Raw genomic sequence first — 27,671 nt, forward strand, 5'->3', positions numbered from 1 at the left:
TCTGTAGATTTCACAGGTATGGTTGATGACAGCTGGCAATTTCACTGCAGTTAGTTACTGTCCATTATGCCACTGGCGTTTGGGGCAGCAATGAAGGTCCTACAGCTCTGGTGGTTCAGGGCTTCCTTCATCATGTCAGAAGCTTCTTCTCAACACTTAATTATAAATACACAAGGTTCTAGGCGAGTTTGTACATTTAAACAGAAAACCTATCTTTAAAACTTTGCATTCCTTTGAATCTTTGATCACTTCTTCAAACCTTCTGAAAATGAGATGCAATTGCCCTCGATTATTAGGAAATGTTTCTTGAGGCTTCTTTTTAAAATTACATCCATCATTTTGTTTCTATAATAAATGGATTAGGGCATTGCAGAATCGTATTGGAATGTTTCAAGAATTTCATTTGCTGTACAGCTTCAGGTCGTGAGGAACATAATACGATTGTAAATTCATTTGTTGTGTTAAATTCTGATAGAACTTTGGGTAGGGGATAAGTGGAGATGTGGAGACTAAGGATACAAGCACATGAAAAATGTTATTACGGGCAGTCATGGTAAAAATAAATGTATTTTGAATTAAGTTTATCCCTTCCATATGTACTCTACTCATGAAGCCAAACATTTGCAAATGCTGGCTTTAATAAAAGAACACCAAAGTTATAGTTTAGTTGGAGATGTTCTGAAGAGAAATTGTTTCTTATGTCATTTGTGTGCTGTAGTGAAGTGGGAAGTGGAGGGGGGAAGAGGGAGGGAGAGCGAGAGAGGGGGGGAGAGAGAGAGAGAGAATAGGGAATGTATTCTGTGTTACTGCAGTCTCTGTAATGTTACAAGATGTTAAGGTTCCTATAACCTCATTTTTACTGTGAAAGCCAAAGTCTATTGACATACCTGTTATTCCCGATGAAGGGTATCTGCTCTCTTAAGGTTTTTTTCTGGAGTTATGTGAATTTAACAGACAGTAGTTCAAAAAAGAACTGATCTTCAGTTCTTAATGTAAATTGTAAGAAGTAAATTGAAGTAAAAAGCATACCTTTGCAAATCCGCAATACTGTCTGTGGAATGCGGGCTAGCCCATAGACTAAGAGATAATGTTTGCATAACATCAACCCAGGCAACTATGGCTTTAAGTAACTTGCACCATTGTAAACAAGTTCAAGGAAGTTTACAGATCAGACTGATACTATCACTTGTACATTAAATAGCTGACCTATCAATAGTTGAAAGAATTGTGTACTCAGAGAGTCAGCTCACACAAACACTAATCTTGACTCTCTGTCTTCAGAAGTTTTGAGAATATATGTAAATTAGTTTGTTCCAGCAGGGGCATTTGAACATTTAGAGGTATCTCCCATTGTAGATATATAATTCAAATGAAGCATTGTCAACTGAAAATATTGAAGTAAACAATATTGTTGTAATTATTGAAATCATGTTGAATCATCCACTGTTAACTTTGATCTTAAGGGGATAAATGTGATGTACCTTTGAATTTGTGAGACTCTACTGAGAGAGTCTCCAGAAGAATGCCTGTTTGTGCTGAATACCCACAACTTCTCCAGTTTCCCCAGTGGTAGTTGGGTTACAAACAGGGACAACCTGCAGTGAGACTCCTAGCAAGGACCGGCTGATGGCAGGGCAAAATTGCAGTCAACTGGATGAGTTGCAACAAAACAGGCAGACAAAATCAAAAAAGGTAAATACAGGACTAAAGGTGAATACTTGAATGTACACAGGATAAGGTAGTGTCAGGAAGCTGGAGTAGGGATCCAATTACTCAGACCCAGTACTGTGCACAGTGATATTAATTGAGTAACAAATCCCAAGGTGCAAACAAAATCGGCATCAAAGTTCAGCCAAAGGAATCCAAAAACCAGAATCGGGTACAGATATAAATGCTGGAAAGGCTCAGGAAAATTTACTGGCACAATCTGGCCACAAACAGGTGAAAACACAGGACTGAACTACACTGAACAATAAACAGAGAGGCAGATGATAGGTGGAGCACAATGAGACCCAGGTGGCAGCAATACAGGTAATAATGAGAAACAGGTGAGAGACAGAGTACTCAGTGATACAGAGGCTGGAGTAGAGCAGGAGCACATGGCAACACAAAAACACAGACTGACAGCTAGAGGGAAACACACAAAAAGACAGAGTTCAACTGGAGATGCTGCCAGGTAGATAAATTTGTAACACAGTTACAGGCTGCCACATGTGATGTAGGCATCACTGAATCGTGGCTGAAAGAAGATTATAGCTGGGAGCTAAATGTTCAAGGATACACATTGCATTGAAAAGACAGGCAGGAAGGCTGAGTGGGTGGTGTGGTGTTGTTGGTAAAATATGAAATTAAGTCATTAGAAAGAGGTGACACAGGGATGGAAGGTGTTGAATCATTATGGGTAAAGCTAAAGAACTGCAAGGGTAAAAAGGTCCTGATGGAAGTTGTATACAGAACTCCGAACGTTAGCAAGGATGTAATCTACAAGTTACAACAGGAGTTAGAAAAGGGCAACGTTACAATAGTCATGGGTAACATGGTCTGTACACACCAGCTGTGTGGTGAAAAAGCACAACAGCGACTCTTTCACCTCAGACGGCTGAGGAAGTTTGGTATGGACCCCCAAATCCTAAGAACTTTCTACAGGGGCACAATTGAGAGCATCCTGACTGGCTGCATCACTGCCTGATATGGGAGATGTACCTCCCTTAATCGCAGGATTCTGCAGAGAGTGGTGCGGACAGCCCAGCGCATCTGTAGAGGTGAACTTCCTACAATTCAGGACATTTACAAAGATAGGTGTGTAAAATGGGCCTGAAGGATCACTGGGGACTGAAGCCATCCCAGCCACAATCTATTCCAGCTGCTACCATCTGGGAAATGGTACCGCAGCCTTAAAGCCAGGACCAACAGGCTCCGGGACAGCTTTTTCCACCAGGCCAACAGACTGATTAATTGATGCTGACACAACTGTATTTCTATGTTATAAGATCATAAGGCATAGGCCATCCAGCCCACCAAGTCTGCTCCATCATTCAATCATGGCTGATTCTTTTGTTTTCTCCTCCTCAACCCCATTTCTCGGCCTTCTCCCCGTAACCTTTGATGCCATGTCCAATCAAGACCCTATCAATTTCTGTCTTCAATACACCGAATGACCTGGCCTCCACAGCTGCATGTGGCAACAAATTCACCAACCTTTGGCTGAAGAAATTTCTCCGCATCTCTGTTTTGAAAGGGCGCCCCTCTATCCTGAGGCTGTGTCCTCTTGTCCTAGACTCTCCGACAATTGGCAAAATCCTTTCCACATCTACTCTGTCTAGGCCTTTCAACATTCAAAAGGTTTCAATGAGATCCCCCCTCATCCTTCTGAATTTCAACAAGTACAGACCCAGAGCCATCAAACGTTTCTCATATGATAACCCTTTCATTCCTGGAATCATTCTTGTGAACCTCCTTTCGACCCTCTCCAATGTAAGCATATCTTTTCTAAGATGAGAGGCCCAAAACTGTTCACAATAATCAAGGTGAGGCCTCACCAGTGCCTTATAAACTTCAGCATCACAGCCTTGCTCTTGTACCCTAGACCTCCGGAAATGAATGCTAACATGGCATTTGCTTTCTTCACCAGCAACTCAACCTGCAAGTTAACCTGTAGGGTGTTCTGCACAAGGAGTCCCAAGTCCCTTTGCATCTCAGATGTATGGATTTTCTCCCCACTTATACTGACTGCCCTGTTGTTGATACTGTTTACTACAAATTACTATAAATTGCACATTGCACATTTAGATGGAGACGTAACATAAAATATTTTTACATCTCATTTATATGAAGGATGTAAGTAATAAAGTCAATTGGATTGAATTCAATTCAATTTCAAAATGCAGGTAAGTTGGGAAAATCAGGTTGTTGCTGGATTCCAAGAGCAGGAAATTCTAGAATGCTCACAAGATTGCTTTTTAGAGCAGCTCATGGTTGAGCCCACTAGGGGATCAGCTATTTTGGATTGAGTGTTATAATGTATAGATCTACTTAACTCTCCTTAGCACTACGTATGGACTGAACACTTACCTATGTGCATTAGTCTGTTGTCTATGCATGCGCTTTGCTCTGGTTTCTTTCTCTCTCCCTCTCACTGCTGTGTGGTTACATCAGTTAAGGCCATCTCCTGCATGTGTGCTTTTATTTAATTGATATGTCGTTACACAACAAATTGGCAATGAGTATGAACCTGAATGTCAGAGAATATCACCGCCAACAGTTACAGGATGAGACAGTGAGAGGAAAGAGTTACAAAGTACGGTAAAAGCCGTCACGGACGCTAACAAGTGGACGCATTAGTAACTGCATAGTGCACAGTAAAAGACACACAACTAGCAAAGTTAAGGTGAAAATAACGTGGCGATGACATTAGTCAGGAATGTTGACAATTTTGATGGTGCTAAAGAAGGCTGGGAGTTGTATATCGAGATGGTTGAACTGTATTGTAAGGCAAACAATGTGGATGAGAAAAAGAAAATGCCCAAGTTCTTAACTTAATGAGTGCAGAAATGTACAGGCTTTTATTCAACATAATAACTCCTGAAAAACCAGCAAGAATGATGTTCCACAAATTGTTACAATTTTACAAAATCACTTGGGCACTAAACTGCTAGTAATAGCTGAGAGATTTAGATTACACAAAAGGAACTAGTCAAAGGATGAGAGCATTTCTGAATACATTGCAGAACTGCACAAACTTTCTCAGTACTGTGATTTTAGAGATGGGCTTTCTGATGCATTAAGCGACAGGCTTGTGCATAGTCAGAGCACTCAAAAGAAGCTACTGTCCAAAAGAGATCTAACCTTAGAACGGACATTGACCATTGCAGTATTGTTAGAGACTCCAGCAAATGACACTGCAGAACTACAGAAAAAAAGTTTAGAATGTGAAATATACAAAATGTCCCCGAATGGTGCAAAAAGCCAAAAATGTTATTGATGTGTCAAATCCTCCCACAATGCAAATGATTGTTGGTTCAAGGAAAAAGTTTGCAGGAAGTGTCACAGACGAGAGGGAGTGTGCAAGGCAGATAGAAAACACACCGAGTGAAATGTTTCAAACACAAAACTAAGCAAATCCATAAAGTGACCAAATATGAAACAGAATCAGACAACAGAGTCTGACAAAGGTGAGCGGTCATGCCTGGAACTGCAGAGTATTCCTGAAGCAGATCACCAAATCATATGAATCACAGTAGATGTGTCTGGCGTAAAGCTGAAGATGGAGCTGGATACAGGATCAGCTTTGTCTATAATTTCAGGGGCTGACTACAACAGACTGTTTTCTGTGATACCATTAGAGAAGACCTCAGTGATGCTAAAGACCTTTGCAGGTGAAAAGTGTCTCTCAAAGGCAAACTGAGAGTGACTATAATGTATAGAGGCCAAACGCAGCAGTTAGAGCCTTATGTGTTAAAAGTGGAGGGTCAGCACTTTTCAGACGTGAATGGTTGAAAAAAATCCAAATAGAATGGCACTCAGTCAAAGCTCTCAGTGTGGCATCAACAGGTAACAGCAGCCCAGATGGTAGCACTGACTAGAGACCGGCACAGCTGCCATTGAGAAGATATTTGAGAAGGGGATTGGTAAACTCAAAGGCATAAAGGCCAGAATTGAATTGGATGAAGCAGAAACACCAAGATTCCGTAAAGCTCGCCCAGTGAGTACTGAACTGCCGAGCTTGGAGGTACCTGGAATTCTCTCTAAGATGAAATGGAGTGATTGTGCCACGCCCATTGTCCCAGTGATCAAGAAAGGGAAGGCCAGAGATCCTCGCATATTTGGGGATTTCAAGGTGAGCACTAACCTTGCTGCATATTGTGCAATATCCCCTTCCACGAATAGAAGACATTTTTACATCTTTGGCAGGCGGGGAGAGCTTTTCAAAAAGCCTATCTGCAAATGGAAATTAAGGAGTCACAATCAACACTCACAACGACTTTTCCAGTATAACTTTGGTGACACATCAGCTCCAGCGATTTGGCAAAGAACAATGGACCAAGTGCTCAAAGATATCCCAGGAACACAAGATGACATCATTGTGACTGGCAAGAATGATGAAGAGCACCTCCAGAACCTTGGTAAAGTGAGTATGGTCTCTGTGCAAAGAGAGAGAAATGTGAGTTTTCTAGGAATTGAATCTCATATTGTGGACATGTCATTGACAAGCATACTTACATAAGTCACAAGAGAAGACTGAAGAGTGTTGCAGGTACCCAAACTGGAAAATGTGTTACAACTCAGGTCATACTTGGGCCTTGTAAACTACCATGGACAGGTTTCTCCTAAATCTTGCTACTGTGCTGCACTCATTGAACACACTGTCACAGACAGGAGCAAAATGGGAATGGTCAGAAAGATGTGAAAGAGGATTCAAGGAAACAAAGAGGCTAATAATTTCAGATGAACTGCTCACCCATTATGACCCATCGCAGCCCACCAGACTGGTATGTGATGTGTCCCCTTCTGGCATTGGAACCGTTTTGTCACAGACTATGAAAGTTGGATCTGAACGTCTGATTGCATTTACTTCAGGATTACTGACAAGTGCAGAACACATTTATGCACAGATCGACAGAGAGACCCTTAGTCTAGTATGGGGAATACAGAAGTTCCACCACTACCTCTGCAGACAAAAGTTTATACTAGTGAAAAATCACCTTGTATCCAATTTTAATCCCAGGAAGGGAATTCCAGTGATGACTGCTACCTGGTTAAAACATTAGGCACTGTTCCTAGGAGCCCACTCTAATGATATAGAGTTCACAGGTACCAAACAACACAGCAACCCTGGTGGCTTGTCACACCTTTCACTGTTGGCAACTGAAGAAGAAAAGTCTTCATACTGTGACCCAGCAGAAGTGTTCCACACAACATTGGTGGGCCAGTTGCCGGTAACAAATTCTGAAATATAAAGGGAAGCAAGGGATGACCCAGTATTGTGAAAAGTCAATGAAATCACCATGCAAGGATGGGCAGCTCATGGTAACCCTATGTTTCCAGAGTTCTCAGTGAGACGAGAGCAACTGTCAAGATGCTAAAGAATGCTGATGTGTGGATCTCGTGCTGTGATTCCCTCTAAATTGTACACCAGAGTGTTAGAGGATCTGCATGAAGGACACCAGGGTACAGACAAGATGAAGAGTCTTGCCTGGAGCTACGTGTGGTGGTTGGGAATAGATAGACAGATTGCAGACTTGGCCAAAAGCTGTTCACGATGCCAAAAAGTGCAAAATGCACCCCCACAGGCACTGTTTCACCCGTGGGAGTGGCCGTCATCACCATGCCAAAGAGTACATATTGACTTTGCTGGCCATCCATGGACTCCATGTTTTTGATCACTGTGGATGCTCATTCGAAGTGGCCAGAGGTCATACCAATGAAGTCAACCACCTCAGAGAAGACTGTTTCTGCTCTGAGGACTATCTTCACCAGAAACAGCTTACCTGAACAAACTGTGAGTGACAATGGACCAAAATACACTTCGGAAGAATTCAGAATGTTCATGAAGAAAAATGGCATCAGACATTTCAAGTCAGCTGTTCACCACCCAGCAATTAATGGGTTAGCTGAATCATTTATCCAAACCTTCAAGAAGTCCATTAAAGTGATGGACATTTCTCTACAGCACTAGGTGGACAGTTTCCTTTTTGTGTATTGGAACTCTGTTCATGCGACAACAAATCAAACACCTGCAATGTTGTTCATGAGCAGGACTCTGAGATCTCACATTGTTCTCCTAAAACCAGATCTACAGAAGGAGGTGCAGAATAAGCAGCTCAACCAATTGGTAAGTGAATGAGCAAAGAGCTTCGAGATTGGACAGGAAGTCCTGGTGCGTGATTACTGAAAGGATTAGTAGACACCTGGTAGAATAGCTACAAGAACTGGACCACTGATGTACACAGTGGATGTTGGAGATCAGACATAAGACCATAAGACATAAGAGATAGGAGCAGAATTAGGCCATCTGGCCCAGTGAGTCTGCTCCGTCATTTAATTATGGTTGATCCTTTCTTTCTATCTCCTCCTCAACCCCAGTTCCTGGCCTTCTCCCCATAACCTTTGATTCCATGTCCAATCAAGAACCTATCAATCTTTGCCTTAAATACACCCAACGACCTGGCCTCCACAGCTGAATGTGGCAACAAATTCCACAAATTCACCACCCTTTGGCTAAAGAAATTTCTCCGCGTCTCTGTTTTGAAAGGGCGCCCCTCTATCCTGAGGCTATGCCCTCTTGTCCTAGGGAACCATCCTTTCCACATCTACTCTGTCAAGACCTCTCAGCATTTGGAAGGTTTCAATGAGATCCCCCTCAACCTTCTGACATGGAGACATCATGTGGACCAGATTCTGGATGCTCAACCGATGAACATACCTGAGTTGACTGCATTCAATAAGATGGACACATTACAGTTACTGGTTCTATCTCTCAGTGATGATCATGTCACTGACAGCAACATGACACCAGCATCCGAGAACACTGGCTTTGACAAGACACCTGCCAAACCTGATATCACCCCACAGATCCAGAGGCACTACAAGAATATTGTCTTTGACAAGACACCTGCCAAACCTGACATCACCCCATAGGTCCAGAGGTGCTATTCTGAAAGAAGCTGTGCTCCATTCAAAAGACCGAATTTTTACTATAGTGAGGTTAGTTATGGACCGTTAATATAAAAGCATGATTAATTAAATATGGCTTGTGAAAGGAAAATGGAACATTTTGTACATATACAGTTTTATGTTCCATTAATCTAAAGAGGCAGGAAGTGAAATGTATTGTTCTATTTCTTTTAAAGCAATGACTCCCTTTAGTACTACATATAGACCAATAGACCAATAATTTACCAATACACATTGATCTGTTGTCTATGCATGCACATTGATCTGCTCTCTCTTTCTTCCTCTTGCTGCTATGAGAATACATCAGTTAAGGCCATCTCCTGTATGCATGCTTTTATATAATTGATATGTAGTTGCACAGACACAGCAGGTGTTGTGCAATGAATCAGAATTGATTAGAGAGCATAAGGTAAAAGAACACTTAGCCAAAAAAGTTCATAATATGATCAAATTCACCCTGAAATTTGAGAAAGAGAAGCTAAAGTCAGTATCAGTATAGCAGTGGAGTAAAGGAATGTACAGAGGTATGAAAGAGGAGTTGGCTAGAATCGATTGGGAAGGAATACAGGCAGGGATGATGGTGGAGTAGCAATGACTAAAATTTCTGGAAGCAATTCAGAAGGCACAGGAGATAGTATTCTATATCCCAAAGAGAAAGAAGTATTCTGAAGGCAAGATGACACAACTGTGGCTAACAAGAGAAATCAGAGCCAACATAAAAGCCAAAGCAAGGACATATAATAAAGCAAAAATTAATGGAAAGTCAGAGGATTGGAAACCTTTTAAAAACCAACAGAAGGCAACTAAAAAAGTCAGTAAGAATGTAAAGATTGAACATGAAAGCAAGTTAGCCAGTAATATTAAAGAGAATATCAAAAGTTTCTTCAGATATGTAAAGTGTATAAGAGAGGTGAAAATAGATATTGGACTGTTGAGAAAATGGTGGAGAGGTAGTAATGGAGAACAAGGAAATGGCAGATGAACTGAATAAATATTTTGCACTAGTCTTCAGTGTGGAAGACACAAGCAGTATGGTGGAAGTTCCAGGCGTCAGGGGTCATGAAGTGTGTGAAGTTACCATAACTAGGGAGAAGGTGCTTGGGAAACTGAAAGGTCTGAAAGTAGATAAGTCACCTGGACCTGATGGTGTACACCCCAGGGTTCTGAAAAGGTGGTCGAAGAGATTGTGGTGGCATTTTTAATGATCTTTCAAGAATCACTAGATTCTGAATAGTTCTGGAAGACTGGAGAATTGTAAATATCACTCTGCTCTTCAAGAAGGGAGAGAGGCAGAAGAAAGGAAATTATAGGCCAGTTAGTCTGGCCTCAGTGGTGGGAAGATGTTGGAATCAATTGTTAAGAATGTAATTTCAGGGTACTTGGAAGCACATGATAAAATAGGCTGTAGCCAGCATGGTTTCCTTAAGGGAAAATCTTGCCTGATAAATCTGTTGAAATTCTTTGAAGAAATAACATGCAGGATTGACAAAGGAGATTGGATTTATGTGTGTACTTGGATTTTCAGAAGGCCTTTGACAAGGTGCCACACATGAGGCTGCTTAACAAGCTACAGGCCCATGGTATTACAGGGAAGATTCTAGCATGGATGCCTCAGGCAGCAATGGAGGCCAAGTCTTTATGTATATTTAAGGTAGAGGTTGATAGATTCTTGATTGGTTAGGGCATGAAGGGATACAGGAGGGAAGGCAAGTGGGAAAGAGATTGGGGCTGAGAGGAAAAATAGATCAGCCATGATGAAATGGCTGAGCAGACTCAAGGAGTCAAATGGCCTGATTCTGCTTTTCTATCTTATGGACTCTGTCACAGTCACAACAGCCCAAAATGTCAACTGTTTATTCCTCTCCATAGATTCTGCCTGACCTGCTGAGTTCCTCTAGCATTTTGTATGGGTTAATCCACCCTCCCTTCGGTCAAGCCTGACCTGGAAAGGAATAAATGATTGATTTGATACCTCATTTGATTTTACAACGGGTATTTATTTGAGAAATGCGGGCATCTTTGGCAATCAAACAATCATCAGAAGGGGCTGAACATAACCTAATGATTCAGATCAAGCTCTTTTTAATATTTGTTGTGGAGACTCCATGAAGTGCTACAAAATGAAGCAGGTCCTGGCAAACTTACAGATGCTCCTTCAACCAACACAAAACACATCAGTAAAATTTGTCACTGATTAAATGGAAAGTTAATGATGGCATGACTGTCGATTTCTCCTTCTGGTAAACAAATTTCACCTTCCTCTCTGTTCCCCACTCTAACTTTTACCTCTTCTCACCTGGCTATTACTTCTTCCTGGGTCCCTCTCCTTCCCTTTCTCCGATTGTCCACTCTCCTCTCCTTACAGGTTCCTTCTTCTCCAGTCTTTAACCTTTCCCACCCACCTGGCTTCACCTATCACCTTCCAGCTGGCCTCTTTCCCCTCCCTCCACCTTTTTATTTTGGCATCTTCTCCCTTCTGTCTCAATCATGAAGAAGGGTCTCAGTCCGAAATATGAACCGTTTATTGTTTATTCATTTCCATAGATGCTTCCTAACTTGATGAGTTCCTCCAGCATTTTGTGTGTGTTGCTCTGGATTCGCAGCATCCGCAGATTTTCTCGTGTTTGTAATTGGAAAGGATTGTAGGTTATGGACAAGGAGTGCCTCATACCAGGATGACAATGAGCGTAGAGAGAAAATTGCAAGCGTAGCAATGACATCTTGTGTGTTGTGTTGTGAACTGTATTGATAAAGACATAGGTTGGTGTAATTAGAACTGATGTGCTTTTTGAGTAATAATGGCACTCAAGCTCCATCTTCCACTGTGGAATAACATTTGGAAATTAGAGATGAGATTGCAGTATTCTGTCAACCGAACTACTAAATATGATATTACATAAATTATTTACTGCAGTAGGAAAGATTGTAACTCTTCATACATAGCTTACCGTCCAGCTATAAGTCAGTTTTGTTCTGAAAGCAAATACGAAAGGACATTTATCAGTTGTGTGTCATGTGGGTTTGTTTTTTTTTAAAAAATTGCAATATTGAAAAGATGCAGATTTAAAATTCTCATTCTTCTATACAAATTATTTCACAGCCTTACCCTGTTCTATTTCCATAAGACATAGGAGCAGAATTAGGCCATTCCGTCCATTCAATTATGTTCTACCATTCAATTATGGCTGATTTATTAACCCTCTCAACCCTGTTCTTCTGCCTTCTGCCCATAACCTATAATACCCCAAACAATCAAGAACCTATCAACCTCCGTTTTAAATATACCCAATCACTTGGCCTCCTCAGTCATCTGTAGCAATGAATTCCACAGATTCACCACCCTCTGCAATGCCTACAACCCCCACAATCCTCTGACAGCATCTTCATTCTGGGTGTCTTCGGATTCCTTATGGCATCTACTTCTAGAATGTTCCAAGTTCTGTTCACCCCTCAGTGTGCTTTCTGACCTAAACTTGCTCAAGTTAAGTAATGGCTCAATTTTAAGATTATAATCCTTGGTTTTGAATGTCTCTATAGTCTCACACTTTTCACCTTCAGCTGTAAACCTTCTCGAATATCTGAGTGCAAACAATTCTGGCCTTTGAAGTCAATATGTCATGACTTCAGCTATCAGGGCTCTGGAATTTCCTTTCAACATATCAATACACTTCATCATTTAATGGTGCTCCTTAATGGTTGCCTTTTTGACCATCTGCCCCATGAGCTTCGTAGATTTTATTTGCTAATGTTCTAATGTTAGGTACCCCCACCACCCAGGACATGGCCTCTTCTCATTGTTACAATCAGAAAGGAGGTACAGGAGCCTGAAGGCATATACTCAGCAATGCAGGAACAGCTTCTTCCCCTCTGCCATCGGAATTTTGAATGGACACTGAACCCATGAAGTAGTGAAGTACCTCACTGCTTTTTTTATTTCTTGTTTTTGCGCTTCTTATTTTAATTTAACTATTTAATATATATGTATTTATACTTACTGTAATTTATTTTTCTTTTCTATATTTATCATGTATTGAATTGAATTAACTTTATTTCTTACATCCTTCACATCCATGAGGAGTAAAAATCTTTACGTTACCTCTCCATCTAAATGTGCAATGTGCAATCATAGTAATTTATAATAAATAGAGCAGTCAATATACAGTCCATTGTACTGTTGCCGCAAAGATAACAAATTTCATGACGTATGCCAATGATATTAAAACTGATTCTGATTATTTTGAAGTACCTTTGGCAGCTTTTTTACGTTTAAGGAATAATAATAAATGGTTATCATTCCTGAGTGGTTAACTTCTAATTTGCTGTTAATTCCTCTTGATTTGGACAGTGTCACAGAGCAAATAGTTTCCATCTGCATTACCGAATTCCTTAATTATCTTGAAAATTTCATTTGGATCACCACTTAAGTAAATGTACTCATGACATTCTTGCAACCAGACTTTATAATTCTTGTTGCCTCTGGAATCATTCTGTAATGTACTCTGTGTGATAATGACTGACATACTTACATTCCACTGCCATAAACAGATACGGATAAGTGCCGGTAATTACTCTATGTTTTTAGGGGTTATATGGAGGGTGGAGATAAGAATGGTTGATGAGGAATGCAATGGCACATGTTGATGCATGTTACAATTAAAGACTTTAGTTCTGGAATCTTTCCAGGGTGGTTTAGTACATTCTATTTTTATTTACAAACCATACAGCTCAGGGCAGTGTTGCCTGGGTGACGTTAACATGGAATCTTTCTTCCCCTAACTTTACCTCTGGTGAGCAGTTTCAAGTTCCTGGGTATCAGCATCTATCCTGGGCCCAACATATTGACGCAATTACAAAGAAGGCAGAACAGCGGCTATACTTCATTAGGAGTTTGAGGAGAAATGGTCTGTCACTAAAGGCTCTAGCAAATTTCTGCAGATGTACTGTGGAGAGCATTCTAACTGGTTGCATCACCGTCTGGTGTGGAGGGACCACTGCACAGGATCGTAAAAAGCTGCAGAAAGTTACCAGCTCAGTCAGCTCGACCATGGGCACTCGCCTCCCAGCATCGAAGACTCCTTCAAAAGCCAGTGCCTCCCCAGCATCAAAGACTCCTTCAAAAGGCGATGCCTTCCCGGCATCGAAGACTCCTTCAAAAGCCAATGCCTTCCCAGCTTCGAAGACTCCTTCAAAAGCCAATGCCTCCCCAGCATTGAAGACTCCTTCAAAAGACGATGCCTTCCCAGCATCGAAGACTCCTTCAAAAGTTGATACTTTCCCAGCATCGAAAACTCCTTCAAAAGCCAATGCCTCCCAGCATCGAAGACTCCTTCAAAAGGCGATGCCTTCCCAGCATCGAAGACTCCTTCAAAAGTTGATACTTTCCCAGCATCGAAAACTCCTTCAAAAACTAATGCCTCCCAGCATCGAAGACTCCTTCAAAAGGCGATGCCTTCCCAAAATCGAAGACTCCTTCAAAAGGCAATGCCTCACAAAAGGCAGCATTCATCATTAAGGACCCCCATCACCTAGCACATGCCCTCTTCTCCTTGCTACCATCAGGGAGGAGGTACAAGAAGCCTGAAGATACCCACTCAATGTTTCAGGAATAGTTCCTTCTCCTCTGCCATCCAATTTCTAAATGGACATTTTTCCCTCTCTTTCCTCCACTTACTGAATTTAATTATAAATATAGATAGATATATTTATATCTATACATACACACACACACACACACACACACACACACACATTGTAATTTATAGTTTCTAATATTATGTATTGCTTTGTACTACTGCTGCAAAGCAACAAATCTCGTGGCATACTGTATGTCTGTGATATTAAACCTGATTCTGATTCTGCTGTCAGCCCCATTCCCATAAAAGAGGTGTTCGAGGGGAGCTGAGTGCTCAGACTGACGGGCTTCTGCTCAAGCATTCCTTCTTTTCTCAAGGAGCTACTTTGCCTGTGAGGTAGATTCACATTCCAGATTGCAATGTCAGTGAACATGTCTCCGAGGGGAGGCATACATCACTGACATTGCTGCCCCTTAAATATGAGCAGTTTATTGACTGCTCACTTCTTACGAGTGGCAGTTCCGAGCCCTCCTCCAAATTTGCAAACTTGCTCCTCTGTCAAATCCTGTACCGTAGCCACAGGCAGCAAAGAAGCTGACATCAAACACAAGTCTCTCTGTACGTTGTTGAACTTACTTTTCAGAGACATTTTTTCTTAGTCTACGTTCATTGCTGAGCCAGGAAAGAAGTATTTAAAGTTTCTCATTCAAGATTTGGAGCTGCCATGAATTATCTTTAAGATGGTTGTACTGTACTACATCAAAAAGTAATCTCATACATCAAACAGGTAAGAGTCTTGGTGTTCAAATGTATTGCAAAGTTTATTTGTATAAAGTAAAAAAGGTGTTTTATATCCAATCACTTTAACTGCAAGGTGAGCAGAATTATTTACTTAGATTGGTTTTAATTCAGGAACGTGTTTCCAAATGTATTATTGTATTATATAAAGTGCCAAAGGGGATAACATAGATTAACTTAGCATAGGACTCACTACATCAAAGTATTTGAGATATATTCCTGCAAACTAGGGTTGTTATTGTGGTGTATCAATAACCGGCATTGATATAACACCCTTCATGTATCAAGGAATTCATAAAGATATGGACTGAAATTATGCTATATCCCATATAGATTCCATCTGACCTGGATATTGACCTCTTATTTCTCCTAGTCTCGGATATCCAGTACTGCAAAATTGCTCTCGATGTGTGTTACAATTAGAGACTTTAGCTGTGGAAAATGATTTACTGTATTCTATCTATATAAACAAATCAGATAGCTTAGGACAATGTCGTTCAGATGCTGTAGCTATAGAATCCCTCTCCCTCTAAATTGTGGTGGTGTTTTTTTGTTGCATCCAATGATAACAAGAAACCTGTGTGGGAGAGCTTTTACAGTGGAGAAGCCTGGGACGATTCCACTCTCTTGAGCCTGGAAGTTTGGCTCCAGTGATACGTTTAGTTGTCACAAACTGGGGCTTTCCTGCTTGCAGTGGATGGCCATGACTTCTTCTATGCCTTGTCATGCCCTTCGTTCTCCACGAAGCTTTGTAAAACCGCCTTCCTGGCATCCGTCCAGTCTGCCGGAGCTAGGACAGACATGTCCCTATCTCACTGCGGTATGAGGCCACCGGCTACCCTCACCTATCAAAGCAGTGTACCAGTCTGTTGTTGCTATCACGTGCAAACAGCTACTTGGAGCCACAGGTGAGAGCTGAGTGTCCTGTGGGGCCTGAAGGTGAGTGAGCCGCCCCAGAGTGGACACAACCCCCTTCACCAGAGGAGCTACACTTCCCTGGACACCGCATACACCCTCTCTCCCAAAGTGTAAGTTAAAATTGTCTCCCTGCTGCCATCCCTTCCCAGAAATAAGTCAGAAGCTGCTTTAAGGGAAGGGCTGAGGATTCAAGCTGGTAGGCTTTCGGGAATTCAAAATTAATTTCTAGCCAATTCAAAAAAGTCATAGATGCATTTTTAATTATTATTTTGAATCAACTGTACCGAGTAGTCACAAACCATTAGAGAGCTGCGTTATATGGCTGGGATGAGTGTGGTGGCTACAGCTGTCTTGGCTGAAATCTCCAGAAATGTTTGGGCCAGAGCTGGAAAATCTGCAGCGTCACACAGAGGGAATTAACGAAAACTCGGTAACCAAGACTGTTGGCAGCAGTTCACACACATCATGGCTTTCATCCTTGGGCTTCTGCATCTGTGCTGTAACCTTTAGAAACGAAACATACTTGAGGAATGGCCAACAAACACAGGCTGATAACCGTGCCTTTGAATTTCTTTTCCCAGGTCTGCCTGGCTAATTTTTAAAAAATGATTTTTACTGCTTTGTTTTCCACATGTGATACGCAATATTCACTATTAGCATTTGCATGGGTGGGATAAAATTATATAGACTCAGTGGCCACTTTATTAGGTACACCTGCTTGTTAATGCAAGCATCTAATCAGCCAATTGTGTGGCAGTAACTCAATGTATAAGAGCATGCCGACAGTGAAGAGGTTCACTGTTGTTCAGAATGGGGAAGAATAGGTGTATGAGATGATGAGAGGCATTGATTGTGTGGATAGCCAGAGGCTTTTTCCCAGGGCTGAAATGGCTAACACAATGGGCATAGTTTTAAGGTGCTTGGAAATAGGTACAAGGGGAATGTCAGGGGTAAGTTTTTCACACAGAGAGTGGTGAGTGCATGGAATAGGCTGCCAGTGAAGGTAGTAGAGGCGGATACAATAGGGTCTTTAAAGAGTCTCTTAGATAGGACCATGGAGCTTAGAAAAACTAGAGGGCTATGGAGTAGGGTAATTCTAGGCAGTTTCTAGAGTAGGGTACATGGTCGGCACAACATTGTGGGCTGAAGGATCTGTAATGCGCTGTAGATTTCTATGTTCTATGTGATCTAAGTGACTTTGACTGTGGAATGATTGTTGGTGCCAGACGGGGTGGTTTGAGTATATTAGTAACCGCTGATCTCCTGGGATGGTCGACAAAGAACAGTCTCTAGAGTTGACAGACAATGGTGAAGAAAACAAAAGAACATCCAGTGAGAGGCAGCTCTGTGGGCAAAAACGCTTTGTTATTGAGAGAGGTCAGAGGAGAATGACCAGACTGGTTCAAGCTGACAGGAAGGTGACAGCTACAACAGTGGTGTGCAGAAGAGCATCTCTGAACATACAAGATGTTTCTGAGAGATAGCAGCGGAAGACCACGGACATATCCTCAGTGGCCACTTTATTAGATACAGGAGACACCCAGTACAGTGGCCATGGAGTGTATGTTCCCAGTACTGGAATAAAAATGTCCTTACAGCTGCCTCTTGTGATCTCAGAATGTCCCAAAGAATGCGACACCTAATGATGAAGTACCATTACCTCTGCATAATAATCAAAGTAGCAACTAGTTTGTGCACAACAAGAACCCACAAACAGCAACATATCAACAGAATGATGAGATAATCTGTTTTAAGTAAAATTGGCTGAGGGGTAAATATTCAGGACACCAGGAAAAACTCTTCCTGAGAATGCTGCCTTGGAATCTTGCCTGTCTTTCCAAGAGGGCAAGCAGGGTCTTGGTTAATGCCTTGTGTGGAAAATGGTGCACACTGATAGGACACTACCTTCTCAAATTCAACTTCTAATCAAATCATTCCAGCCAGGGAACTTTCAATATGGATAATATACCTCAGCAGATGGAGTTCTGTCTGAAAATGTATGAAATGACATACTTTGGGAGGTTGAACTTGAAGACAGGTGTATCAAGGTTAATGGTGAAATTTTAGCGGTGTGGAGGAACAGAAGGATTGTAGGATCCATATCCATAGATTTCTCAAAGTGGCCACACAAGTCGATTGGGTGGTTAAGGAGGCATATCGTGTGTAGGCCATCATTCATCGGGGGATTGAGTTCAAGAGCTGCAAGGAAACATGAATCTCTGGTTGGACCTGACTTGCACTGCTGTGTTCAGTTCTGATCACCTCATTACAGAATGGGTGTGGAAGCATTAGAGAGGGTGCAGAGGAGACATACCAGGATGCTGCCTAAACTAAAGATCATGTTTTATGAGGTTAGGTTGAGCAGACTAGAACTTTTTTCAAGTTCTAGGATGAGAGGTAACATGACAGAGCTGTGCAAGGTGATAGGAGGCACAGACAGAGTAGACAGCCGGATATTTTTTCCCAGGGTGGAAATTTTAACATGAGGGGGCATAATTTTAAGGTGATTGGAGGAAAGTATAAAGAGGATGTCAGAGATAGGTTTTATTTTCACAGAGAGTGGTAAGTGGGTGGAATGCATTGCCAGAAGTGGTGATAGAGACAGATATATTAGGGACATCTAAGAAATTCTTAGGCACAGGGATGGAGGGCTATGTGGGAGGGAAGAGTTAGATGGATCTTTGAGAAGGTTAAAAGGTCAGCACAACATCATGGAGCAAAGAGCTTGTATTGTGCTGGACTGTTCTATATTCTATGGTCTATAAAATGCTAAACTTTCTGTCAGAGGCACAATTGTAGCCCTAAATCAAGAAGGAGGCCAAGCACAGCACGAGGAGTGTGACCAGGAAGTCCAATTGCTGGGCTGTATTAATACCAATTGGAATCCACTTCACACACATGACAATCTAAGAAAGTTCAATACTTTAAAGAAATTAGAGTCCACAGGGTAGATGCAGGAGGTGGCATTTTACAAAAGAATGACCCTGACAAGTATAATTTTCTAATGTGACATCAGAATGGTATTTTAGTCAGTTGCTTGAATTTCAGATATGTATTACTGGTAAGTTGATCTACTCACTAAGAACCTGCATTCGTAAATTTACACAATATTGTCATGTCTTCATCACAGAAAGGGTTCAAAGATACATCTTTGATATCCCTGCCACAAATTCCTAACGATAGAACTTGATGTTGTATGATGATGCAAAAGCGATTTAGCAAATTGACAATATGTTTACTCACTACCATCATTTTTACTTCTGTTAACATCAAGGGACTGAATTAATGTTGAAAGAGAGAGAGACAAATCAAGTAGAAACATTCACAGCTGCACATAGCCTTTTGTCCTTTCATTTCCTGAAAACAACTGAGTATAATGAGGTTTCTGTGATGTGTATTTAATATTTCAATAATATTTGAGTAATCTTGTGTGTATGTGTATTTAAAATGTTTAAGTTAATTCAAAAGAAGACACAGAGTCTGAAATGCTGCTGTAACTTTGTCTTTAATTTAAGCGGGGTGCACACAGATCACGTGCGATGATTAAAGCCATTAACGTGTTTCTATGTCCAAAAATGTGTCGCTTGGGTGGTTGGTGGTTGGTTGAGTTGGGCTGAGTTGTTCTCCGACCTTGGCAATCCAGTTGCAAACATTTTGTCACTACATCGTCAGTGCGCTGTTCAAGTGAACTCAACCCAACCATATTCATACATATACCCATAATGAATTATTGAAACAAGTAAGAATATTTAATCAAACTATATATATACACACACACACACACACACACACACACACACACATTACTCAAATATTATTGTGATATTAAATACTCAATAACCATCTGTACTTTTCCATTATGATGAAAGGCGGTGGGGGCTGGAATGAGGCAGAAATCCTCATCATATTTAAAAAGTACATGATTGTATATCTTAAAAGACACGACCTGCTGAGCTACAAAATGATTGTTGAAAGGTAAAATAAAGTGGTAGTATTTTTTATTCTTGATCAGCAAGAGCGTAACAGACTAACAGTACCCTGTGGAAAAGACTGCATATTATCCTATGATTGTCTTTGTAAGAAAGTGTAGTCCAGAGTACAATGTGAGATACGCAGCAAGTGACTCATACACGAGACATTCTTGCAAGCCATTTGGGATCATTTGTAATAAATGACATGTATTAGACTTGCATCTATGGTGCCACTTTTATCTTCCCCATTGCTTCCACTATTTCTTGGCTATTTTATATTTCTATCAGAAAATAATTCAGATGGGCCTCTGTGTAATAAAGGACAACATATTTCACTGGAGGGCCATTTCAAATTGTGTTTAAGATTCCTAAAGACATTTCCTGGTGCAACTTTCCAGCTTTGGCGGGTTGTCGCCATAGGTAAAGCTAGCCAGCTATTTCTTCTCTGTCTGTTGGAGAGGTTATCAGCTGAAATTATTTCCCAAATATTCCTATCACCTGCTCCTTCTTTCTTACTGAGCCTGGAGTTCATAAAATATTCCCTTGATGGTACTTCTGCTTCCTGGCACATTTGGTTCTATTTTACTTATTCAAAGTGCAGACAAGTTTAATCAAAAACACAAGAGATTCTGCAGATGCTGGAAATCCAGAGAAACACACACAGAATGCAGAATGATTTCAACAGGTCAGGCACATTCTAATGAAATGAATAAACACTCAACATTTCAGGTCAAGACATTTAATCAGGTTTAATCAAAAGCAATTTTAGACCATAAGACAAAGGAGCAGAAGCCAGCCATTTGGCCCATCGAGTCTGCTCTGCCATTTCATCATGAGCTGATCCAATCTCCCCTTTAGTCCCATTCCCCTGCCTTCTCACCATCACCTTCGATGCCCTGACTACTCAGATACTTATCATTCTCTGCCTTAAATACACCCAATGACTTGGCCTCCACTGCCGCCCGTGGCAACAAAATCCATAGATTCACCACCCTCTGGCCAAAAATTTTTTTTCGCATCTCTGTTCTGAATGGGCGTCCTGCAATCCTCAAGTCATGTCCTCTCGTACTAGACTCCCCCACCATGGGAAACAATTTTGCCACACCCACTCTGTCCTTGCCTTTCAACATTCGAAATGTTTCTATGAGGTCCCCCCTCATCTTCTAAACTCCAAGGAGTACAGTCCAAGAGCAGTCAAACGTTCCTCATATGTTAACCCTCTCATTCCCGGAGTCATTCTAGTGAATTTTCTCTGAACTTAGTGTAGAACTTTTTTCCTGAAAGCTATTTTGTCCATCTTGCTGAAATTCACTGATCTTCCACTTCAAGCTTGTACTTTTTTCCCTGGAAAAAAGCTTTTATCACCAGTCTACAGGCTCAAATATGTCCAAGAAAGCATCTTTAATCATTATGGAGGGCTCTACGAGACATCACAACACTGGGGAATACTCTTAGGGAACAAAGTAGGGCAAGTGACTAAAGTATCAGTAAAGGAACATTGAAACCAGTGACTATAATTCTATTACCGTAGTTTCAAAGTAGCTAAGGAGAAAGATAGGACTGATTCACAAATTCAAGTCTTACATTGGGGCAGTTCCAGTTTTTGGAGGTATTAGTGGAACTTGCAAAGATCATTTGGGTAAAACTGTTTGCAGGTAGAGGGGTATCTAGCAAGTGATTATTTAAAATAGTGATATTATGAACTCAAGGACAGTATGCTCCTGTTAGGTTGGGAAATGTAGGGAACCATGGTTGATGAGAAGTACTGAGGCTGTTTGGGTGAAGTCAATCCTTCACCAAGTTTATTAAGCGTAGAAGATGGAAATCATGGCTCACCGAGAGGGCTTGAGATTTTACCTGAATCACAAACACGAGAAAATCTGCAGATGCTGGAAAAGAGTAAACAGTCGATCTTTCAGGCTGAGATCCTTCATCAGGATTGGAAAAAAGGTATGACTCTGACTTCTCATCTTTTTTTTCTCATCTTGATGAAAGGTCTCGGCCCGAAATGTCAACTATACTCTGACCTACTGAGCTCCTCCAGCATTTTGTGTGTGTTATTATTGAGATTTTTCCTGACAGGTAATGTGAATGAAAACCCCAAGAGATTCTAAAGGCATATTAAGAGCAAAAGAATGGTTAGGGAGAGAATATATCAGCATTTTCATTGAAGTGTGGAATAGCAGGAGATGGGTAAGATTTTTAATGAAACTTCCTCACAACTTTTTACTGTCAAGAAAGCTAAGGAACTGAGGCAAATTAATTATGATGTCTTGGACCATTTACAGATGACCAAAGTGGAGGTATTTGTGTTCTTAAAGCATATTAAGGTGGATAATTCTCCAGCACCTCACCGAGTGCACGTGAACTTTGTGGGAAGCTGGGAAGAAATTGTGGAGAGTGACGCCTCAGAAGATGGTGCCCATCCCCCATCACCCAGGACATGTTCTGTTCTCATGGCTACCATCAGGAAGGAGGTACAGAAGTGTGAAGGCACGCACTCAAGGATTCAGGGAACTGTGTACTTGTACAGGAGCACTGCTACCCCTCTGCCATCCGATTTCTGAATGGTCAATGAACCCATGAACATATACTGTAATCCATGGCTTTTTTCCCCTCTTTTATAAATATGAACTGTTGCTGCAAAGTCAACAACTTTCGCAGCATATTCCGGTGATATTAAACCTGATTCTGATTCTGATCAGGCACATGAATAGGAAAAGCTTGAAAGGATATAGGCCAAACGCAGGCAGGCGGACATCTTGGTCGACATGCACAGGATTGGGCTGTCAGGCCTGCTCCCGTGCTGTATTAGTGTGTAACTCTAAGACCATAAGACATAGGAACAGAATTAGGCCATTCAGCCCATCGAGTCCACAATGGTTTCTTACTCTACTAAGAAACTACTTGGCATAGTGAGCCAGGCTCAACTTACCCTCTGCTAAATGCCTCTTCCACATCTCTGTTATCTCATGTTGACTATTCCAACAATTGTCTACCATGTTTCCTTATGAAAGCAAAAATGGATATTCTAAACTCTGGCCACTCTTTTCATGATAGCCCATTTGCTTTTCATCCCATTCCTTACAGGCTGGTTCACACAGGCTCTGGGACAGCAATGTCTTTATTTTGAACAGGAGGCAATCTGCTGAAGGAACTGAGTAGGTCGCACTGTAGAATCAGTGGGGAGGACCTGAAGCCACCTATCAGTAACACCTCTTTATACTGGCTATCTCCCCTTTGCACTCCCAGTCCTGGTCTGATGCAGGGTCTTGGCCCAAAATGCTGACCAACCTTTTACGTCCTCAGATGCTGTTTGATCCACTGCGTTCCTTGAGCAGTTTGCTTTCTGTGCAGCTGTCTCCTTGTCAGCCACCCTCCAGGATTTATACTACAGCCTCGGGGTAAGTTATTGTACACAAGGTAGTGGAATGTACAAAATATACAGCCTTTCAGGGAACATTACAGACAACTAGACTTTTACCTCAGGGGGCATTTTCTCATATCATCTAGAAACTCCTGAGAAGCAGCTGTACCCTGTGCACGTTAATACATTGTGATTTCCCCTGCAGGTTTCAGGTGAGGATTAAGAACAAGGGAATTTTCCTCCAGGACTGGATCAGAGCATCAACATGAAGTGGCAGGGACAGGGAGGACTGGAGGTGATGATGGTTACGTTGTTGGCCACAATGTCGCACTGCAGTATCCAAGAACAAGAAGGTATGCCTTTCCTTAGTAAGACTATGTGGAGAGATATTTGTGGTTGTGTCATCAATTAAAAGATTTTAAAAAAAGGTGGTTGGGCACATCAATTAAAGAGCTAAATCACAAAATGTTATGAAATTGATTACTAGCTGTATTTCCTCTATCCAAAAGACACTAACTCCTGTCGTGCTCACTGGTTTCAGAAGATCTTAGACAGCTCAAGCTTCAGGCTCTCTGTGGTTGCAGATAACACCTTCACAGAGAGGCAAGCAGCTTGAGAGCCCAGACCTAAAGTCAAGATCAGCTTTCCCAGTCACATGAGCATCAAAACATACAGTGAAATGTGTTGCCCGCGTCAACGACGAATACACTCTGAGGATGTGCTGGGAGCAGTTCACAAGTGCCGCTATGCTTCTGTCACCAGTGTACCGTGCTCACAACTTATGGACACTAACTTGTACACCTCTAGAATGTGGAAGGAAACTGGAGCACCTGGAGGAAACCCTGTGGCCATGGGGAGAACGTACAAACTCCTTACAGACGATGGTGGGAATTGAACCCCGATCGCTGGTGCTCTAAAGCATTACACTAATCACCAAGCCCTGACCTAGATCTGTGCATGGCCTTCTTGGCAAGGCCCATCATCACACCGATGAATGGTGAAAACAGAAAATGGCTGGAATTACTCAGCAGGCTAGCTAGCATCTATAGAGATAGAAACAGAGTTAATACTTCAGAATTTAATTTCAATTCTAATTTTCACACGGACCTCATGATCTGTCTTTTGCACCATTCCTGTGGAGTATTTCCAGTACTTTCTCTTTCTATTCTGGATTTCTTCAGTTTTCTATTGGTTTTCAGTACTAGTTGGGAGGTTTTCCAACCTGCCAGCCTCACCTGATCATCAACAGTAAAGTGTAGGGATAGGCAACAGAGTGCAAGCAAGAACAGTTCCTTTATCCATTCACTTCCTTTTGAAGAGGGCTAGAAGATGTTTGGAGACTGCTGGCCGTAAACAACGAGGAATCTAATTGATAACTGAACTTGGTACGTCATAAAAAATCTAGAAATGGAAGTGAGGCTCACATGCCTGCTGGGCCTTTCAATATAAACATGGCCGATTTTTCAAAATCAGAATCAGATTTATTATCACCGACATATGTCAAGAAATTTTTGTCTTGTTGAAATGTATTTCAAGTTACAGAGATAAATGGTGCAAAAGATGATTAATGAGATTCATAGACTGTTCAAAAATCTGATGGCAGAGGGGAAGAAGCTGTTCCTAAAATGTTAAGTGTAGGTCTTTATGCTCCTGTACCTCCTCCCTGATGGTAGTGACGTGAAAAGGCCATGGCCTGGATGGTGAGGGTCTTTAATGATAGATGCTGCATTTTTGAGCCATTTCCTGCACTAATCCTATATCCTGTTTTCTGGATGAGGGCCAGACCTGTGTACAGAATCAATCCATATAATCGAAGCAAGCCATTACTACACTTATGCTGAAATCCTCTAGCAATAAGGAATTGTAATTTCTTACACTACCACGTGATAATGGTCAGCAGTTCAAGAACAAGGACACCCAGATCCTTCAGAACAATGGAACATTTCAGACTCACAGATTAAAAAATACACTGCATTTCTAGTTCTACTGTCTATTTTCCTGCTATGTATTTTTACTTAATTCACCAAAATCTCTCTCTTGTCTCTCTATGTCCTTCTCCCACTGGTGTTGCTGCCACACATCTGTGTTTCACCAAATCAAATGGCATTTGATTCCTCTGCCTACATTCCTGAGACAGCTGTGAACATCAGGACTGATCCCTCTGAGTCCTCCCGCAGCCGGCAAACATGAAAATAACTAATTGTTATTCATTAACCAAATCCAAGGAGACAGTTCAGTGTTAAGGGCAAGATCCTTAACAGTGTTGCTGAGCAGAGAGATCTGTGCATCCAAGTTCATAGCTCCTTGAAAGTGGCTACACAGGTCGATAAGGTGGTTGAGAAGGCTTACGGAATGCTGGCTTTCATTAATCGAGGCGTTGGGTTCAGAATGGGAGGTTATATTGCAACTTTATAAAACATTGATTAAGCCCCATCTGGAATTCTGATCGGCTCACTGTAGGAAGGATGTTGAGGCTCCGGAGAGGGTGCAGAAGACGTTTATCAGGATGCTGCCTTGTTTAGAGGACACGTGCTATCATGAGAGGCTGGATAAAGTTGGGTTGTTTTCGTTGGAGCAATGGAGGCTGAGAGGAGATCTGACTGAGCTTTGTAAGATTATGAGAGGCAGAGATAGAGTAGACAGGGAGTCTCTGTTTCCCAGGGTAGAGATGTCTAACACCAGAGGGTATGCATTGAAGGTGAGAAGGGGTAGGTTCAATGGGAATGTGAGGGAGTGGTGGATGCTGGAATGTGCTGCTTTGTCTGGGGGTATGGGGTAAACTATGTATACCTGTCTGGACACGCCCCTCTGCTGACTGCTCCTGTGGCTCCTCCCACAGACCCCTGTATAAAGGTGATTGGGGCACTGCTCCCCCCTCAGTCTCCGAGATGCTGTGCTCCGTTTTGCTGCTAATAAAAGCCTATCGTTCGCCTCCCGTCTCCGAGAGTTATTGATGGTGCATCAGGGTAGAGGCTCTTAAGAGACGTTTGAATAAGCACCTGGATGGGATTGGGTTTGGGTGTTTCTGATCGGCCGAATGGCCTGTTCCTGTGTTGTACTGTTCTGTGTTCGAATTCCCAATTCAGGGCAGCGTATGGCCCCAAAAACTTGACCAATCATTTTGCCTGCTCATATCTTTCGTGGCATCTTATCAAAGGCATTAGAAGAGAAAAAGCCTCTTATCAGTCTTACTCAAATATTTCGTTTGATAGATTAGCTGGATTTGTCACATGTACATTGAAACATACGGTGAAAAGCATCAACAGTCATCACAATACGAAGGTGCGGCCTACATGTGTCACTATGCTTCTGACACCACCACAGCATGGCCACAAATCACCAGGCCTGGAATGTGGGAGGAAACTGGAGGTAATCTATACAGTCACCAGGGAGGTGTACAAACTCCTTACAGACAGCAGCAGAAATCAAGCTCTGAACGGTGATTGCTGGCACTATAAAGTGACTGTGCTAAACACACTGCTATTTGAATAGTTCAATAAAAATACAGGGGTGCTCTGGTTTCACCCACAGTCCACAGACGTACCGGTTAGTAGGTTAATTAGTGATTGTAAATTGTCCTGTGATTAGCTTAGGGTTAAATCGGGGATCGCTGGGAGGTGCGTCTGAAAGGACCGGGAGGGCCTATTCCACACTGTATCTCTATAGCGAGAGTGAGAGAGAGGGAGGGGGAGAGAGAGAGGGAGAGAAGGATAAGAGAAAGGGAGGGGAAGAAGAGAAGGGAGGGAGAAGGAGAGAAAAAGGGGAGAGAGTGTGGGAGAGAGGAGGAGAAGGAGAGAGAGAGGAAAGAGGAGAGGGAGCGAGGAGGATAAAGAGGGGGAATGCGGCGGGGAGAGACAGGAGTGAAGGAGGGAGAGAAGGGGAGAGAAGAGGCGAGGGGGAGAGAAGGAGAGGGGAGAGGGGGAGAGGAGGTAGGAGGAGTAAAAGGAGGGAGAGGGAGAGAGAAAAGAAGGGGAAGAGGGGAGAGAAGGAGAAGAGAGAGGGGGAGAGGTGAGTGATGGGAAATGGAGGAGGAGAGGGGAGAAAAGAAGAGGAAGAAGGAGAAGGATAGAGGGGGATTGGAGGGGGATGGGGGATAAATGAGCCTTGGATTCTAGCAAACACAGGAAGTCTGTGTTGGCCACTGAAATCTGTACTGCTGTTCTTCTCTCATCTCATCTTGCCTTGCCCCCCGCCCTCCCTCCTTATCAAGTCGAGAGGAGCACTCCATGAAGTATACATATTTAACATTACATTCTCTATTGCTTAGCCCTAACTGGTTGCAATTATTACACCAATTGTTATAAAACTGAGCAATTCCTGTGGCCTGCTCACAGCAAATTGAGAACAGCTGAATGCCTGGTGGACACCTGG

General features: G+C 42.0%; 1 protein-coding gene across 1 annotated transcript in view; it reads left to right on the forward strand.

The window, feature by feature from the left end:
* The first annotated feature begins 14,744 nt into the window (after window positions 1–14,744).
* col7a1l (collagen type VII alpha 1-like) overlaps window positions 14,745–27,671 on the forward strand; it is a 420,731-nt gene continuing 407,804 nt past the window's right edge. Inside the window, exons 1-2 of the mRNA XM_073066798.1 lie at window positions 14,745–15,033; window positions 23,506–23,653. Coding sequence (XP_072922899.1) covers window positions 23,566–23,653 — 88 coding nt within the window. The 5' untranslated portion in view covers window positions 14,745–15,033; window positions 23,506–23,565. The remainder of the gene's footprint in view (window positions 15,034–23,505; window positions 23,654–27,671) is intronic.

This window comes from Hemitrygon akajei, chromosome 14 (assembly GCF_048418815.1).
Source record: "Hemitrygon akajei chromosome 14, sHemAka1.3, whole genome shotgun sequence".
Classification (NCBI taxonomy): Eukaryota; Metazoa; Chordata; class Chondrichthyes; order Myliobatiformes; family Dasyatidae; genus Hemitrygon; species Hemitrygon akajei.